This window comes from Zea mays, chromosome 7 (genome assembly GCF_902167145.1).
Source record: "Zea mays cultivar B73 chromosome 7, Zm-B73-REFERENCE-NAM-5.0, whole genome shotgun sequence".
Lineage (NCBI taxonomy): Eukaryota > Viridiplantae > Streptophyta > Magnoliopsida > Poales > Poaceae > Zea > Zea mays.
Genome location: NC_050102.1, coordinates 28,699,677 through 28,716,236, shown reverse-complemented (window position 1 = coordinate 28,716,236; position 16,560 = coordinate 28,699,677). Strand labels below are relative to the sequence as shown.

General features: G+C 48.2%; 1 protein-coding gene across 1 annotated transcript; it reads left to right on the top strand.

The window, feature by feature from the left end:
- Positions 1–14,507: 14,507 nt before the first annotated feature.
- Positions 14,508–16,069, top strand: LOC100383741 (Late embryogenesis abundant protein group 2). Its single transcript, NM_001176378.1, has 2 exons — positions 14,508–15,475; positions 15,599–16,069. The coding sequence occupies exons 1-2, from the start codon at positions 14,516–14,518 to the stop codon at positions 15,602–15,604; spliced, it is 966 nt and encodes a 321-aa protein (NP_001169849.1). The 5' UTR covers positions 14,508–14,515; the 3' UTR covers positions 15,605–16,069.
- Positions 16,070–16,560: the final 491 nt, after the last annotated feature.

Below are 16,560 nucleotides of genomic sequence, written 5' to 3'. Positions count from 1 at the left end.
ATAGCCTCAAGCGGGTTGGCCTCCTTACTATCAACTGAAATCTGGTGACAATCTCCCTCCGCTGATTTAGGCATCCTTAGCTCAGCCACTACCTCCTCTCCGGACGGGGACTTCAATGTTACGGTCCTCTTGTCACAGCTAACATTCGCTTCATACTTCATTAACCAATTCATCCCTAGGATGACATCTACCCCAGGGGTGTCTATTACTATTAGGTAGCTGGGGAACCCTATCCCCCTTATTTCCACCCTAATATTTGAGCATATTTTATCTGCTTGCACTTTACCACCGACCGAATTAATCCTCATGGGCGGCATCATTGCCTCTACTGAGATGTTATGCATTTCTACCCATGTTGCAGTGACAAATGAATGAGTTGCACCAGTATCAAATAGCACTTTTGCGGGATGAGATTCGACTGAGAACATACCTACTACCACATCTGGTGCATCCTGGATCGCTTCGGCCTCCAAGTGGTTCACCTTTCCACGGTTGTACGCTTGGCCACGATTGCCTGCTGCCTGCTGCGGTACACCTTGCCTTGTTGGAGCATTGGGGTTGGTCTGCTGCTGCACCATCTTCTTTGGGCACTGCATCGCCCAGTGGCCTTGTTCTCCATAGTGAAAGCATCCTCTGCCTCCTCCTTGTGTTGGGGATGCTTGGTTGTTCTGATTTGCTGCTGGGGCAGAAAGGCGAGGTGCCTGGTTGTTCTGCTTTTGATACTGATTACCTCCCTGCTGGCTGTTCTGATGATACTGCTGCTGCTGTGGGTACTGCCTCTGAAACTGCTGCTGATGCGGACGCTGACTTTGATGCTGATATCCCTATGGGTGACCAGGCCTGCCTTGCTGAGATGAGCTGCCTGAGAAGCGGGGGCGACTGATGCTTCCGGACTGTGGTCCACTCATCTTGCGCTTCCGATCTTCCATATCCTTGCGCTTCTTCTCGGTCATAACTGTCCTATCGATTAGGTGCTGGAAGGTGGGGAAGGTGTGATTCATTAGCTGGTAATGCAGGGGATCCACCAAACCCCTCATGAACCTGTACTGCCTTTTAGCATCAGTGTTGACATCTTCAGGTGCATAACGAGATAGCTGCAGAAACTTGTCTCTATATTCACTAACAGACAGGGGTCCCTGCTTCAGAGCCAGAAACTCCTCCTTCTTTACGATCATCAGTCCTTCTGGAACATGGTATCTGCGGAAACTCTCACTGAATTCCTCCCAAGTGATGGCTTCGGGATCAGCATGGGTGGCGAGGTAGGACTCCCACCAAGACTGGGCTGCTCCTCTTAGCTGGCAGGGGCCATACAGAACCTTCTCCCTGTCGTCACATTGGGCGGTGCGCAGTTCCCTTTCCACTGCACGCAGCCAGTCTTCTGCATCCATGGGGTCAGCAGAATGGGCAAAGGTAGGAGGGTGCCCTCTCATGAACTCGCCACGCTTATCCCGTGGCATCTGAGGCATCTGCACTTGCAACCGGGGTTGGGGTTGCTGTTGAGCCTGCTGCATGGCTGCCAGAGTCTGCCCAATAGCCTACACTACCTGAGTCTGCATCAAGAACATCTGCTCCATGGTCATCGGGGGTGGCGGGGGAGGCTGCCTCTGATGTTCCTCCTGCTGGGCACGCTGCTCTTGCTGAGCACGCCTGTTGCATCGGCGCCTGTTGTCAGACATCTGTGGAAGACATTCACACATCAGCATTGATCCTACAATCCTTCAGCATAAGAAGAGAGAAAACAGAATTCTTCATGACACTGAGTGAACAAAGAACCTCACTGATCCTCACTGTGATCCAATACAGCTTCTCAGATAAAAAGGAAAGTAGAAGTAAATGGTTTCCCAACTAAATAACTGACTTCATTAACATCACTAGCTAAGCCAAACTACAGGGGAAACCCGCAGGTCGGCAACAGTCATTACAAAGATTCAAATCCAGCACAAGTTCATCATAACAAGCATGTAAGCAACTGATAAGCAAACTAAACTATCTATCTAAGACTGAGACATCTGACTTAAGAATTATTACAAACTCCGACGCTAACGATCTAAGGATTCAGATCTATCCTGGTCTTACAGGCAGGGGAACCATAGGTGTGGTGACCACGTGGCGGCGAGCGGTATGGGTGCTGAGTCCCAACAGGAGCGGGGGAACCACCCTCCTGGTGGCGGCGCTCTGCCAGCTCAGCACGCAACTCAGCAATCTCCGTTCGAGCCCTGCTCAGCTCGTCCAGAGAGTGATCCAGCTCAGTGTTAAGCACAGCGACTAGGTTGACTGTGTTGCTCAACCTAGGGTTATCCTCACCAACAGGTGAGACAACCACACTCTCTGTGCTGCTAGTAGGACGGCGGGGGTAGTACCTAAGGTTAAGACCGTCGGCCATCCCACCGAATAAGGAACAGTACTGGGAGAGTGCACGCCGTGCTGCATCCTGCATAACTGCTTCTGCAGTGTCCCTCTCGGAGATGGAGTAGTGCTCCGAAACGGCCTCGGCACCCCGGAGGTCATCCTCCGGACGGCGAACTAGGCAGGTAGCCTCCCAGCGGTCTGGGTACCTCCCGTGACTATGCTGGTAGACTACACAACGGTACTCGATCGACCAGGTGTGCCGGTCGAAGGCCTGGCGCAACAAGGTGTCGAGTGCGTCGTGGAAGTGACAACCGCGAGCGGCGTCACGGGTGATGGGTCGGGCGACCCATCCTTCCACCTCCTGCGGCTCGGAGGACTCCGTGTTGTGGTCTGAGTCGTCGTCATCGTCGTCGTCGGGGTCTCCTCCAGAACCTCCTCCAGTAGCTCCTCCAACAGCCGGGGCGTCCTGCGGTGGTGCAGGGGGCGCCTCCAGCTGGGGAACAGTGGAACGACGCCTCACGAACTCCACCTCCTGCTCAGGTGGGGAGGAAGAGCCCTGCTGCTCTCTGTGCTGACGCCGACGTTCCTGCTCCTCACGCAGGCGGTGGTGCAGTCTCTCCAGGTGACTTGACTGACCGGACACGGTGCGGCGCAGAGGACGCTCCGCAAGGCGAGACGGCAGGAAAGGAATCACCGACTTACGTGCAGTGTGTCTAAGACGAGCCATCTACAAAAGACACCTTAAGCATAAGAGTAAGAATAGAACTAATATGACAAGTGAATAAACCATAGTCTGAACAAAATAAAATTTTAACAAGGTATAATATTGTATATATATGTAGTAAAGCATAGGGTTGGTCGAGGTGACCGACTTTTGAAGTAACATCAGAGGTCAAGGTGAGAGGGAAGGTCAAAAGTCCTTAGTACGACCAGTGCTACTCTAGGTCAGCGGTCCTACAGTCAGCACGGCTTTGATACCACTTATGTCACACCCGGTTTCAGAAGGTAAACCGAATGCGAACTATGTACGTGACAGGATCAGAACTCACGTACACAGCGATTACATAAATGAACATCATCGCACAGTGCTCGAATAATAACATAAAAGAGTATTAACTTATTACATCACAGAGTCATAGACGTCCACATAGTCATCAACTTAACAGATAAATCAAAGTGCTAAGTGAAACGCAGTAAGGATAAGGCCTTCACAGGCAGCTGACTGGGGGTTGCCGCCAACCCACACCTAAAACTCGTCGTAGTCTTGGAACTCCTGGAAGTCTCCTTCCACGGCTTCACCTTCTCCTGAGCAGTGGTTACAATGTGGACAACCTAGTATTTTGTGGTAAAGCAAGGGTGAGTACACATCAACGTACTCAGCAAATGCCTCGTCTGGCTGAAGTGGACTAGCTTTATGTGGGGTTAGGCTCAAGCAGTTGCTTTTAGTTGGTCAAGTATTTATTGTTAGTAGAAGCCAGATTTTATAACCAAGTCCAAGTTATAATCTCAAAAAGTACCTCCTCAGAGAGGAAATACTAGAATGCATAATTAAAGTCGCCATCATTAACCATCATCATTAAAGTCATCATCTGAGGTGTATCCGGAGTATCTCTAATCAAAGAGGATCCCAAGGCTGCTCTTAACCGTGAGCACGGCTGATATATCAGTTTCACTACCCTCTGCAGAGGTCGCACACTTTACCCATGAGCCATGATTCCCGATCTGCCCGGGGAGAGCTAATCCCCATTGATCACTTCCTAGGTGGTCCAGCAGGGTATCACTACGTAGCTGTTACAAAGATTCCCTAGAGATCATAGCTGCCCGTTAGGTTTCTCCAGTTTGATAAACACAGTACCCCTCCCCGCAGGAGAGTGACTAACAAAAAGCAAAACGAAAGAACCTCGGCACTCAGCCTCGGCAGAGCAAGCACTGTGCCTAGACCCCATTGACGGCACGACGGCGAAGCAACTACACCTCTAGTTCCTCTAATTAATTAGCTAAGGGCATCCCATTTCACCCTCATGGTTGCACTGTTATCCCGGGTGGTCTCTCAACGAACAGGTCCTTACGGAGAGGTACTCAGGAAATAGCCTGAGCCCCCTAGAGTATCACAAGATCATCAATATCATCAGGATAACAGATCGTACCATAAATAGTCACATCATGTTCATTGATTAAGTTAAGGCAATAGCAAAATGCTAACCATAATAACCCAAAAGGTCATCAAGGATAAGGTAAATGTAAAGCTAGTCAATCCTTAGGTTTCAATTAAGTAATGCGGGAGAGTGAATTATAAGTGAATAGGACATAATGGGTCAGAGGACACTTGCCTTCACCAAATTGCTGCTCAGGGACCTCTTCTGCAACCTCCTCGGGAAACACAGACTGCCCGTTGTCTACGTAAAGTAATCATTCATTCTATGCACTTGGGGAATAACAAACAAAAGCAATATACCAAACATATGCAGCAGAGAGATCACAAGTTCACAGTAGAAAAGGATTGGCAATCTGGTGTTCCCTAGGTCTAGGGTAGATGGCTATACAAAGTGATTCATTATCCACTAATCAGGTCTAATTCAGTGGTGGGGTTAAATCATTACATGGTGTTAAGTCCATAAACTTAGGTGCTCCAACTTTTATTAAAGTCTACTATCTTTTATTTATCTCAAACAGGGTTCCAATAACATTAATTTTACCCTAATGATCAACTATTAATTGGGACATAAAAACAGCAGGGAAATATTGTTTAAATAGATAGATAAGAATATTATGAACAATTTGCAATTTGAAGCACCTAATTTGGAGTTCATATGACAAAGTTATGAATTTTACAAGATTAGGGATTAAAAATATTCCTTAAATACTTATTTTGGATTAAATAAAAGGTCCGAGGACCTAACTGCGAAGATCCAGGGACGGCGGGTTAATTTGCAGAAAACCGGGGGTCACTTTAAGAAATTGCGCGGGCGAAGGGGTATCGGGCTCCTACGGTCGTTGGATCTCAGATCAACGCCCGAGATTAGATCTGCGGGCGGGCGCGCGAGGGCGCGGCGACATGAGCGGCTGACAGGCGGGGCCGGGCGGGCAGAGCGGGCGCGGGCGGCTAACAGACAGGGCCGGGCGGGTAGAGCGGGCGCGGGCGGCTGACAGACGGGGCCCGACTGACAGGAAGGCGGGGTGCGGGGGGAAACGGCCCTGGGCCGTCGGATCTCAGGCGGACGGCTGAGGTTGGGTTCGGGCTATTTGAAACAGGGTCGTCCGATCTAAGATGGACGGCGGAGATCTGCCGGCTGGCTTCTGTCCTCCCCTCCGGCCAACAGAGGCGGCGGCGCCCGTTCCCGCGGCGGGGAGCTCGCCGGAGACAAGGGGCGCGGGGGCTCTGCGGGTCCTTAGGGCGACCGAGATGGCTGGGGCGGTTGGGGAAGGCGCGGGGAGTCTTCTGGTGGGGGCTAGGTCGGGACAGGGGCACCGGAGGGGGGCGGTCCACGGCGAAGTGACTCGACGGCGGCGCTAATCGACTCCGGCGAGGAATTAAGCGCAGCAGGGGGCAATAGAGGGGAAGGGAGAGGGCAGAGGTGGTTCCTTACCTCAAGGCGAACCCCGGGGACTCCTCGGTGGCGGCGAAGGCGCGGCGACGGCCCGGGTCGACGGTGGCGGACCACGACGACTGTGCAGAGGACGGCGGGTGAGCGCGGGCAGAGAAAATTAGGGAGGGAGAGAGAGTGGCCTAGGCTCCAGGCTCAAGTGGCCGAGGGCGAGGGGGTTGCGAGCTTCACGCGTGACGTGGGCGCGGAGACCGCGGCACGCGCAGCTCGGGGCGGCGGTTACGTGGGGACGAGGGAGCTGACAGCCCGGGCCCACGAGCAGAGAGAGCGGGGAAGCGGGCGCGGATGCGGGGAAGGCGATCACGCTGACGGGAGGGCCCGCCAGGGCAGGGAGAGGAGGGGGGAGGAAGGCACGCGCGCGGGATGGGCCAGATGGGCCGAAAGGCCGAGGGGGCAGGGGTGTGGGCCTTTTTCCCTTTTTCTTTTATTCCAGCAATTGTTTTCCCTTTTCTTTTTATTTACTCTATTTGATTCAATTCTAAATATGCCACAAATTCAAATTAGCACTTCCAAGTATTATGCACCAAACAAAAGTGAAACTTAGGGTTTAACATGTTGCCCCAATTCATACTTCCTTGGAGTTTAGTCTAATAGACTATAATTACACAAAGAAAATAGCCACTCTTCTTCTATAGAAAAGAGAAAGAGGAGATTGGGAAGGGTGTGAAAAGAGAAGTAACACCTGAATTTGTGAATATGAGCAAAGAAATTTTATACCCCCAAATTCAGGGCGTTACACTCGATTAGCACAACCGACTCGATTAGAGTACCTAATCGCCCTGGTCGTCCGACTATTCGACGATTAGGGTCGATTAGTCGCTCGATTAGCTGGTTCTGTGTGACTAGATTTAGGATCCAAATTTTTTGATTTCATGGGCTTTTTTGGCGGGCGACCCGGCTACAGGGAGTTGAAACGCCAGCCACCTCTACTGGAGATGGAACGCCAGCCGCCTCTTCTCTTCTTTATTTCCCTACCGGCTCGACGGCTCCTAGACTTCTTGTTCTAGAATCCAGAGTCCAGACTTCACCTCACCAGTACACTCGCGGTTCCAATCTAGACACACGCAAATCCAGTTCCAAGTTCCGGACTTCACTGATGGCCGACCCAGATTTCTCGTCCACAGTCCAGACACTCTCCAGAAATCCAGAATTTTTCGTTGGCATGAGTTCATCTTCTGGAGGTATTCTTTTGTGTAGTTCTGTTCTTCAATCTTCATCCTTCATCCTTGTATGTGACTATGTGTTGTGTCATTCTAGACTGGACTTCTGAATTTTTGTTCTTGTACTCCATTAGAACATCCTATTTAGCTATTCATGTAGAGTGTAGACTTGTAATCCATCGTCCATCTTATTCCTTATTCATTTGATACATTACATATAGAGTTTGGTCATCGCCGTCAGGATAATGTTAAGGTGATCTTCCCAGAATCACAAGTTGTGGGCAGCGCAAATCCATATTCTGTTGCGGATAACAATGTTCTTGCTTTGGCATCATCAGCCGCTGCAGATTCTGTAGCACTCGTTGATAAGGCTATTGCAAAGTTGCACGTTGATGTTCGTGCACACGCAACTGATTCAAAGAGAAAGGCCAAATCACAAGATCCTGGTTGGAAGTTTGGATGGTGGCCAGATCCTACCAAGAAAGAATTCATCCGATGTATTTTCTGTTTGAAAGTTGTTCCTTCTAGGATTAAAAGGTTCAAACAGCACCTTGCCAGTGGATTTTCTGATACGACAAAATGTTCAATGGTTCCAGAAGTAGTTTCGAAGGATATGTATGCTTATTTGAAAAGGAACACAAGGCTTGTGCTTTCTGTTGAAAGTGAGGAAGGAGGACAAAAAGATGGTGATGCTACTGAACCTGAACAAAAGGTACATGAACCAAGTTCAGGGACAAAGCACAAGCAAGCGAAGAAGAAAGCAACTCAAGCTGCCATCAGCTCTTTTGTTGTTTCAGTTCATCCCACCCAAAACCAAAAGTGCGGCAAGTCAGTGGCTGCCATGTTTTGCAAGACGCCAGAAGAATTTGTTGCTGATAGGCATAAAAATAAAAACACTCAGTCAACTCTTGAAGCTTGCACAAAGAAAGGAAAGGAAGCCAAGCAAATTGTTAACGACCATGTCGCAGATTTTCTATATGAGAACAAAATACCATTGCACGTCGTCAATTCAAGGAGCTGGGAGGTTATGTTGGAGTCAATTGGGCAATTTGGTCCTGGATATCGTGGTCCATCGTACCATGATGTTAGGGTGCCTTGGCTTGATAGGGTTGTCGAGAGGACAACAACATTGAGGTCGAAGCATGAACAAGCTTGGAAGGAATATGGCTGCTCAATTATGTCAGATGCATGGACCGATACAAGACAACAACATTTGATCAACTTTCTTGCTAATAGTCCTGCAAGGACATTCGTTTTAGCTTCTGTTGATGCATCAAGTGAGGTAGCTAGTGCTGAATTGTTGGCAGATCTATTAGAGAAGCAAATTGACAGTGTTTGTAGAGAACATGTCGTCTAGATAGTAACTGATAATGGATCTAACTTTAGAGTAGTAGGGAGGGCTCTTGTGAAAAGAATTCCACACCTATTTTGGACGCCTTGTGCTGCTCACTGTTTGGATTAATTGTTAGAGGACATCGGAAAAAACAAGAAATTCAATGACTGCATTACTATGGCAAAAAGGGTGTCGAGGTTCCTCTACAAGCATGGATGACTTCATAGCCTAATGAGGGAGAAGCTAGGTGGGGACCTTGTTAGGCCAGGTATTACTCGGTTTGCAACATCATTCCTCACTTTGGCAAGCATGCAAAAACATAAGAATGGTCTGCGCAGTTTGTTTATTTGTGATGAGTGGCAGCATTCTAAATTATCTACCAGTCAAGAAGGTACACAAGCTGAGAACATTGTCCTCTCTGTAGGGTTTTGGAAAAATTTGGAGAATGTCCTAAGGGCTTCACAACCCCTTCTCATTGCTTTACGGATTGCTGATGGTGATGAGACACCAGCAGCTCCATAGATCATGGCAGCAATGGGTAAAGCACGAGACACCATCCAGGAAGCACTGAAAGGGAATCCTAGACTACTTAAAGAAGTATTGGCATGTTTCGATAAAAGATGGGATCAACAAATGAAGCAACCATTTTATGGAGCAGCACTGTTTTTGAATCCAGGGAAATTCTTCTCCATTAGGGAGAAAGACAAGAAGCATGCTGGAATTCTGATATCTATGTTCAATAATGTGATGTGGAAAATGATCAGTGATGAGGAAGAACAAACTAAAATAAGTAATCAAGCAGATGACTACGAGAGGTCCAAAGGGGAAGCATTCTCAAAACCTGGAGCGATAAGAGACAAAGAGAAAAAAAATCCTAGGAAGTGATAAGTGTTAAACCTTCCTTCTAATTGGTTCTCTCTGTTAATGTACTTTCTAGTTTCTACTGATCTAAGTATCTAACAATCTCAAATTTATATGACAGTCTTATGGTGGGGTGCCTATGGAGGATTGGCATATGAACTCCAAAGCCTTGCAAAAAGAATTATAAGCCTATGTTGCTCAGCATCTGGTTGTGAAAGAAACTGGAGTGATTTTGCAGCAGCAAGTACTGTTTTTTTGTTTGTTCATACTTCATACTTCAGAGTTCAGAATTTCAGATTGAGTAATAAACTAATAATGTATGTCACTATGTCCATGTGTAGATCCATACAAAAAAGAGAAACAGACTGGAGCACAAGATACTAAATAAATTGGCCTATGTAAGCTACAACAGGAAGATAGATATTAGGTTCACAAATATAAGAGAGCTATGTTCCAAGAGAAAGAGAAGCAATCCACTGTTGCTTGAAGAGTTTACGTGGCAAAATGAATGGGTTGAAGAAGAATCTGATGGTGATAACATTTGGGATGTTGTGGATGAAGCTCTAGGTGCAAGTTAGGGTCTCCGCGGCTGAAATTTGCCTAGGACTGCTACTACTGCTGGTTCCTCCTCTCAAACTCAGACACAAACCTATGTTAGAACCAGAAAATGACCCAGAAATGCATCAGCTATAGCTCAATACATACGTGAAGAAGATGATAATTCTCCTGCTGAAGATGAACAAGAACAAGAGACAGCAAAACAAATGAATGATGATGGCGATGAAGGCGAACAAGAATCAGGTGGAAGGGGAACTGCATGTGATGAATTTCAGTTAGATGAAGATCTTCTTTAGGTAATTGGGTGGTAATGTGTGTTGTGTGGTATCTGGGACTTGTAGTATTAGTAACTAGTAAGTGTTTCTCTGCTGTTTTCAGTATTGCTGAATCCATGTCATGTTTACCCTATCCTTCATAATATAGTATATGAAGTTCATATATATTATATAGTTATATAATTATATACTATATAGTATAATAATATATATTATATAGTATATACTATATACATAGGTCCTAGTCTCCTGGATGAACAGGACGACTAGTAAATGACCAGGTCGACCAGAGATCGATTAGTCGACCTAGTCGACGACTAATCGAGATTAGTCGCCTGGTCGGTCCCCCAGTTCGACTAGCTGGTTGAGCGACCAGAAAACAATGGGTCCAGCATAGATGTGGGTGTTTGGGTATTATGTCATCTTCCTGCCCACGAGTTTTGGTGCGGTATATACGACCACTATCGGCCATCGTGCGCATCTGTAATGGCACCGCTAATTGGCGAAAAAATGTGCACCAAATCAACATGATTTATGTACTAGTTTTACACTACTTGTTGCATTTTACACTACAATTTTATGGCACTTCTTGTTCCGTGCGGGTACGGGTGGTAATCAAATTAATTGTTATAGGGTTTTCGATATGACTGCCCCCCGGGGATCATGCTAACTCTGAGCTTATCTTAGAATGTCCCAACTATATCTTCAATTACTATGTCAATAGCGGCCGGTGGTAGTCCACCGGTCCTTTGGTCTAGCATAGGTGCGGGTGTTTGGGTATTATGTCGTCTTCCAGCCCACATGTTTTGGTTTTGTGGGTCATCTCTTTCTAGCTTTCTAGGAGGGGCTGATAAGTACTTGCCCCCACATGCCTAGGCTGTTGTATTATGGTACTAGGTGTCGTGGGGTGTAACAGGAGGTTTGGTTGGGATAAATGTAAATATGAGAAATGATGATTAATATTACGTTCTATATACTCCAAGCTGGACTGTCCATTCTGATACGCGGACCGTCCGGCTGTGCGCGCGGACTATCCAGCCATATAGCCAGACCGTCCGATGATGTATTCGGACTGTCCGGCCATATGTGCGGACGGTCTAAAAGAGTGTGTTAGGGTTTGCGCAAAATGCGGTGGCCCTAACACGGACTTCGGTAACTCGGTTTGGAAAACGGGGCCAGCCGTCGCTGGTCTGGACGGTCCGCACTCAGGCACGGACAGTCCGGTCGTGCGCAGATCGATGGATTTACCCCTGATGTGCGCAGGAGGTTGTGGTTGTCCAGGATATATGTCCATCAACATCTCAATTTGCAGCCGATGGATCACGTGTATTTTCTCCAGTCTTACCCTTGTGCGATGGAAAAATAGCAACATCGGATTTATCAAATGCACGTGCTAGCCTCTTATAATCTTCTTTCATACCCCCTAGTATTCGTTGCATTTGTTCTCGTTGCTCACTTACTTAAGAACTAAGGGATTGGATTTCGTTTGTTTCACTTACTTTGGGGGTAGTTATAGTAGGTCGGAATGAAGCCAGATCAGTCACCTATTGCCAGATGACTTTTTGATTTAGTCCACCTTGAAGTTGGCTAGACTTCGCCTAGTCCTCCTTGATCAGCTGCTCCTTGTGCTCCTCGAACTCTCCCAGATCCTCAGCCGATAGAGTCTCCATAGTCGGCTCGATAATGTTGCTGGGAGAGACGTCAGAACTAGCCTTTAAAACGACCATCGGGGGATGATCTAATAGATCTTTACACCTTGTCCTGGCGGAGTCGCCATAAAGTGTGTCAGCACTGATCTGCACGCCAATCACTGTGATGTGTACCGGCGGTGGTGCTCTCTGTGGAAGCACGGAGCTAGGATTTCTGTCGACGAACCGGACAGTCTGTGCCTGATGGCCTGACAGTTCACGCGTGCGCAGAGATGACGAAGTTCGCCAACATGACCTAGATCTCGCTCCCTGAAGGGACCCTGTCAGTGAGGAGAGATCCTAGGGTTTGTCTTGGGATCGGCAGGCGACGCACGACGCCTCTAAACGATGTAGGTGAATATTAGAGGGAGAATGCTACGTTACTGTCTAGTCCTAGGGTAAAATATAAAGAACAAAAGATATTGTCGAGGACCGTAATTAGGGGTACCCCCAATGCTCCTTAATCCGGCTGGAAAACATCTTCAGAACAAACTATAAGCGACTGATAAAGTGCGGGCTTCGACTACCAAGGGACGCGACCTCATCTGAAGCCCAGCCTCGGGCAAGGACAGTAGTCCCGGACGAATTCACGCCTCGCCCGAGGGTCCCCTCGGGTGGTAGACGCACCCTCGGCTCGCCCGAAGCCTAGCTCGGGCAGACTTTGTCGTGTAGCGACCTCGCCCAAATTGCCTTACCAACCGACCGTATCGCATGCACATTTAATGCGGGGATCGCCTGACACCTTATCCTGACACACACGTGCCTCAGTCAGCAAGGTTGAGGTGACCGCAGTCACTTCGCCCCCTTTACTGATCGTTCTGACAGGAAAACAGCGCTGTTCACCCCGCTCCGGCAACTGTGCCATCCACCAGAGAAAGGCTGACAACAGCAAGTCACGACCTCCCCCGAGTTCGGCCTCGGGCGCAACAAGGAGCTCTGCTTCGCCCGACCCTAGGCCTCGGCCTCAGCCTCGGCCTCGGGAAAAGGACTCCGCCTCGCTCGACCCTGGGCCTCGGCCTCAACCTCGGTCTCGGGAGAAGGTCTCCGCCTCACCCGACCCTGGGCCTCGGCCTCAACCTCGGCCTCGGAGGAGTCACCGCCTCGCCCGACCTCGGCCTCGTATCAACTACGCTACTGGGGATCCATCATTACCCTACCCCTAGCTAGCCGCCTCAGGCTACGAAGGAATAAGACCGGTGTCCCATCTAAGTTACTCCGGTAACAGGTGATGATGGTTCCCCGCGTGCGCCTCTGACGTCGGTTGCTCTCAAACCCCCTACGGAAGCAAGGAAACGTCAGCAGGATCCATGCCGCACCGCCAGCTATGCTTCTACAGGGCTCAAGGCACTTCTCCGATGGCCATGTTGGTACAGCTATAGGGCTCAAGGCACTCCTCCGACGGCCACGTTATTACCTGTACAGGGCTCAAGGCACTTCCCTGCCAGCCACGTTAGCACATAGCTACACCCCCATTGTACTGCTGGGCATCTCCTTGTATCTATAAAAGGGGATGTCCAAGGCCTTCCTAAGGCAGGTGGACACACGTCGACGACATTGACACACGTCGACGACGGGAGCACACGGACACACGACGCAGACGAGCGAAGACAGGCAGAGTAGGAGAGACGCGGTGGAGGCAGCCTCAGACGGCCCGCCTCAAGGTCGATCCCTCTCCTTCTCTCTCTCTCGTTCTCGCTCTCCCGCAACGCTTGTAACCCCTACTGCAAGTACCCCCAGGTGCAAGATAATATAAGCCTCATCCCCTCGCTTGTGTTCTATCTTGCATCAACCCATCTGGACAGGGGCACGCGGCACTAAAATTCACTAGTCGGTCCGGTTGAGGGTCCCCCGGGTCTGAAACGCCGACAGATATATTGATTGTTTGATCGATTGTTGGTGTTTCAATCGGTCGTAACCCTTCAAATATATAAGGGGGAGGTTAAGACCCATTCCTAGGCATTCTCCAATAGTTCTCGCGAGTTTAGAGGGATAAACACGCTAGGAGATAGAAGTTTAACCGCATGATCTAATCCTATCGCGGACCATCTGCACGTATGGTCGGACTCTCCGTAGGCCAGACCGTCCGGACCTTAGTGTCGGACGGTCCGACCATGCTCGGTGCCACAAATGTTGCTGAACACAAACAAAATAAAAAAATATAAATAATCCATACCGCTATATAATCCACTAGTTTAAACTTTACAAAATGCATCTAACCAAATCATCCTACACTCATGACCTTTACTAAATCCATCAAATAAATTGCATCGAGGCTTAATACATCATCAAACCAACGGTTCAGATAGCTTGATAACTCTCTATCTATCGGACTCAAATTCAATGAACAATATTATTTAGATCATCCTTCATTTTATATACACAATCTTGATAACTAAATTGATGTTTATGCAAGATTAGTATGGTAATTTTCGTTGTTCTCTCTTTGCTCATTATTTGCATGCCATAATCAAATTTAGGTGACCCAAGCTACGGCCTGGGCAGGGCAACCGGGAATTACTGGCAGCCATCGCATTTGTGGGTTTCCACGCGGGTTCGTCGCTCCATCCACAAAATTCAACTCTTGACAAGAGTCTCTGGTGTTCGATTCCATCCTTCCACCACCACCTTCTTCTTCTTTGCTTCTGCGCCTTTGATCGCGACCTCCTCCGTGCCTCCATCTCAAAGCATGTCATCCTCAGCTGGTAGTCCGAGAGTGACAGAAAGGAAAGCAGACAGAGACAGCCACGAGCACCACGACGATGACGACGACGGCGAGAAGGGATCAGGTTTCTTTGACAAGGTGAAGGATTTCATCCAGGACGTCGGCGAGAAGATCGAAGAGGTGGTAGGCTTCGGGAAGCCGACCGCCGACGTGACCGGGGTCCACATACCCCACATCAGCCTGGAGAAGGCGGAGCTCGTCGTGGACGTCCTCATCACGAACCCGAACCCCGTCCCGATCCCTCTCGTCGACATCGAGTACCTGATCGAGAGCGAGGGAAGGAAGCTCGTCTCCGGCACGATCCCCGACGCCGGGACCATCCACGCGCACGGCTCGGAGACCGTCACCATCCCCTTCCTGCTGGTCTACGACGACATCAGGAGCACGTACAGGGAGATCGAGCCCGGGAGCGTCATCCCCTACAAGGTCAGGGTGGTCCTCCACGTGGACATTCCCGTGGTCGGGAGGGTCTCGCTCCCGCTGGAGAAGGACGGCGAGATCCCGGTGCCGTACAGGCCCGACGTCAGCGTCGACAGGATCAAGTTCGAGCAGTTCTCCTTCGAGGAGTCCACCGCGACGCTTCACCTGAGCCTGGACAACAGGAACGCCTTCGACCTGGGGCTCAACTCCATGGACTACGAGGTGTGGCTCGGCGGCGTGAGCATCGCGTCCGCTGAGCTCAGGGAGGCTACGGATATCAAGAGACGGGAAGTGACCACCATGAACTTGCCTATCAGCTTCAGGCCTAAGGATTTCGGCTCTGCTATGTGGGATATGATCAGGGGGAAGGGCACTGGTTACACCATCAAGGGACACATCGATGTCGACACTCCGTTTGGGCACATGAAAATACCAATAAGCAAAGAAGGGGGGACAACCCGTCTCAAGAAGGGGGATGATGACGACGACGATGACGACGACAAGGTATTTCAAGAAAATCAGCAGACAACACATTGGTCTATGCAGACAAAATATATACGAGTTCTTTTTGTTAATTTTGCTTCTTACTCTGGTCTAATCTTGTGTATAATATGATGTTCTATGCAGGACTAGAAACGAAGGGATGAGCTATTTAGCTTTCCTGAAGCAGATAACAAATATGAAATATTTCCCTGCCAGTTTAGTTTGCTACATATTTAATTTAAGCTATCCTACCAGCTTATAATCTCTAGTTAGCTTTACTTCCTCCACTATTTGGTACATCTGTTTTATCTTTATTTCTTATCTTGGAATTCATTTATATCCTTCATAGTGCTTCTTTAATCTGTGTATGACCATATATAGTCATGCATCAAGGACATCAAAGATGAGCAAATGAGACAAGATTACTCTTTATACCCATCTAGTCGGTGTGGTGTTATATGATGATGTTTATTTCTCCTGTTGAATGTAGTGGTTTAAAGTACCGTTGTCCACCAATTGTAACGATATGCATAGCACTGTTTAGAGGCAAATTATCTTACACTTTCTACGGTGATGTACATCGTGAGAATTAATCTTTAACAATTTGAGATAACTAAATAACATAGTTTTGAGATATATTAAAACATTTTAAGGCATTTTCATGATGATGCATGGTGCTGGTGAAGAGTCATGCAATAATAAAAAAAAGATGCTAGAGAAATTACATTTTCATGATGATTGACTTCTGCAAATCTAAATGACGGCCACCTCCATGGAAATTAAGGCATCACTATGTTTGTGGAAACATATTCATGGCGGTACCACTGTCATAAAAATAAGGAGAAATTATCTGTGGCACAATAACAAAGAGTAGCTTTAGCTCTTGGATACTAGAAATAATATTAATTATCAGAAACATACTGATAAACGTTGCTCATTATCAGCAGTAGCAGATCGCAGCGATAAAAATTCCCATTTTAGAAAAAAAACTTACAGATAAAGCCTTACCGGAAATGAAAATTTTAATCGATACAGTATGCCGTAGATAATGAACAATGTTTCTTAGTGTGTTAGTTCCTGAATAGTACCATTTTCAGTGTTCAAGA

Coding starts and splice junctions, on each gene's coding strand:
- LOC100383741 (NM_001176378.1), top strand. CDS start 14,516: ATGTCATCCTCAGCTGGTAGTCCGAGAGTGACAGAAAGGAAAGCAGAC.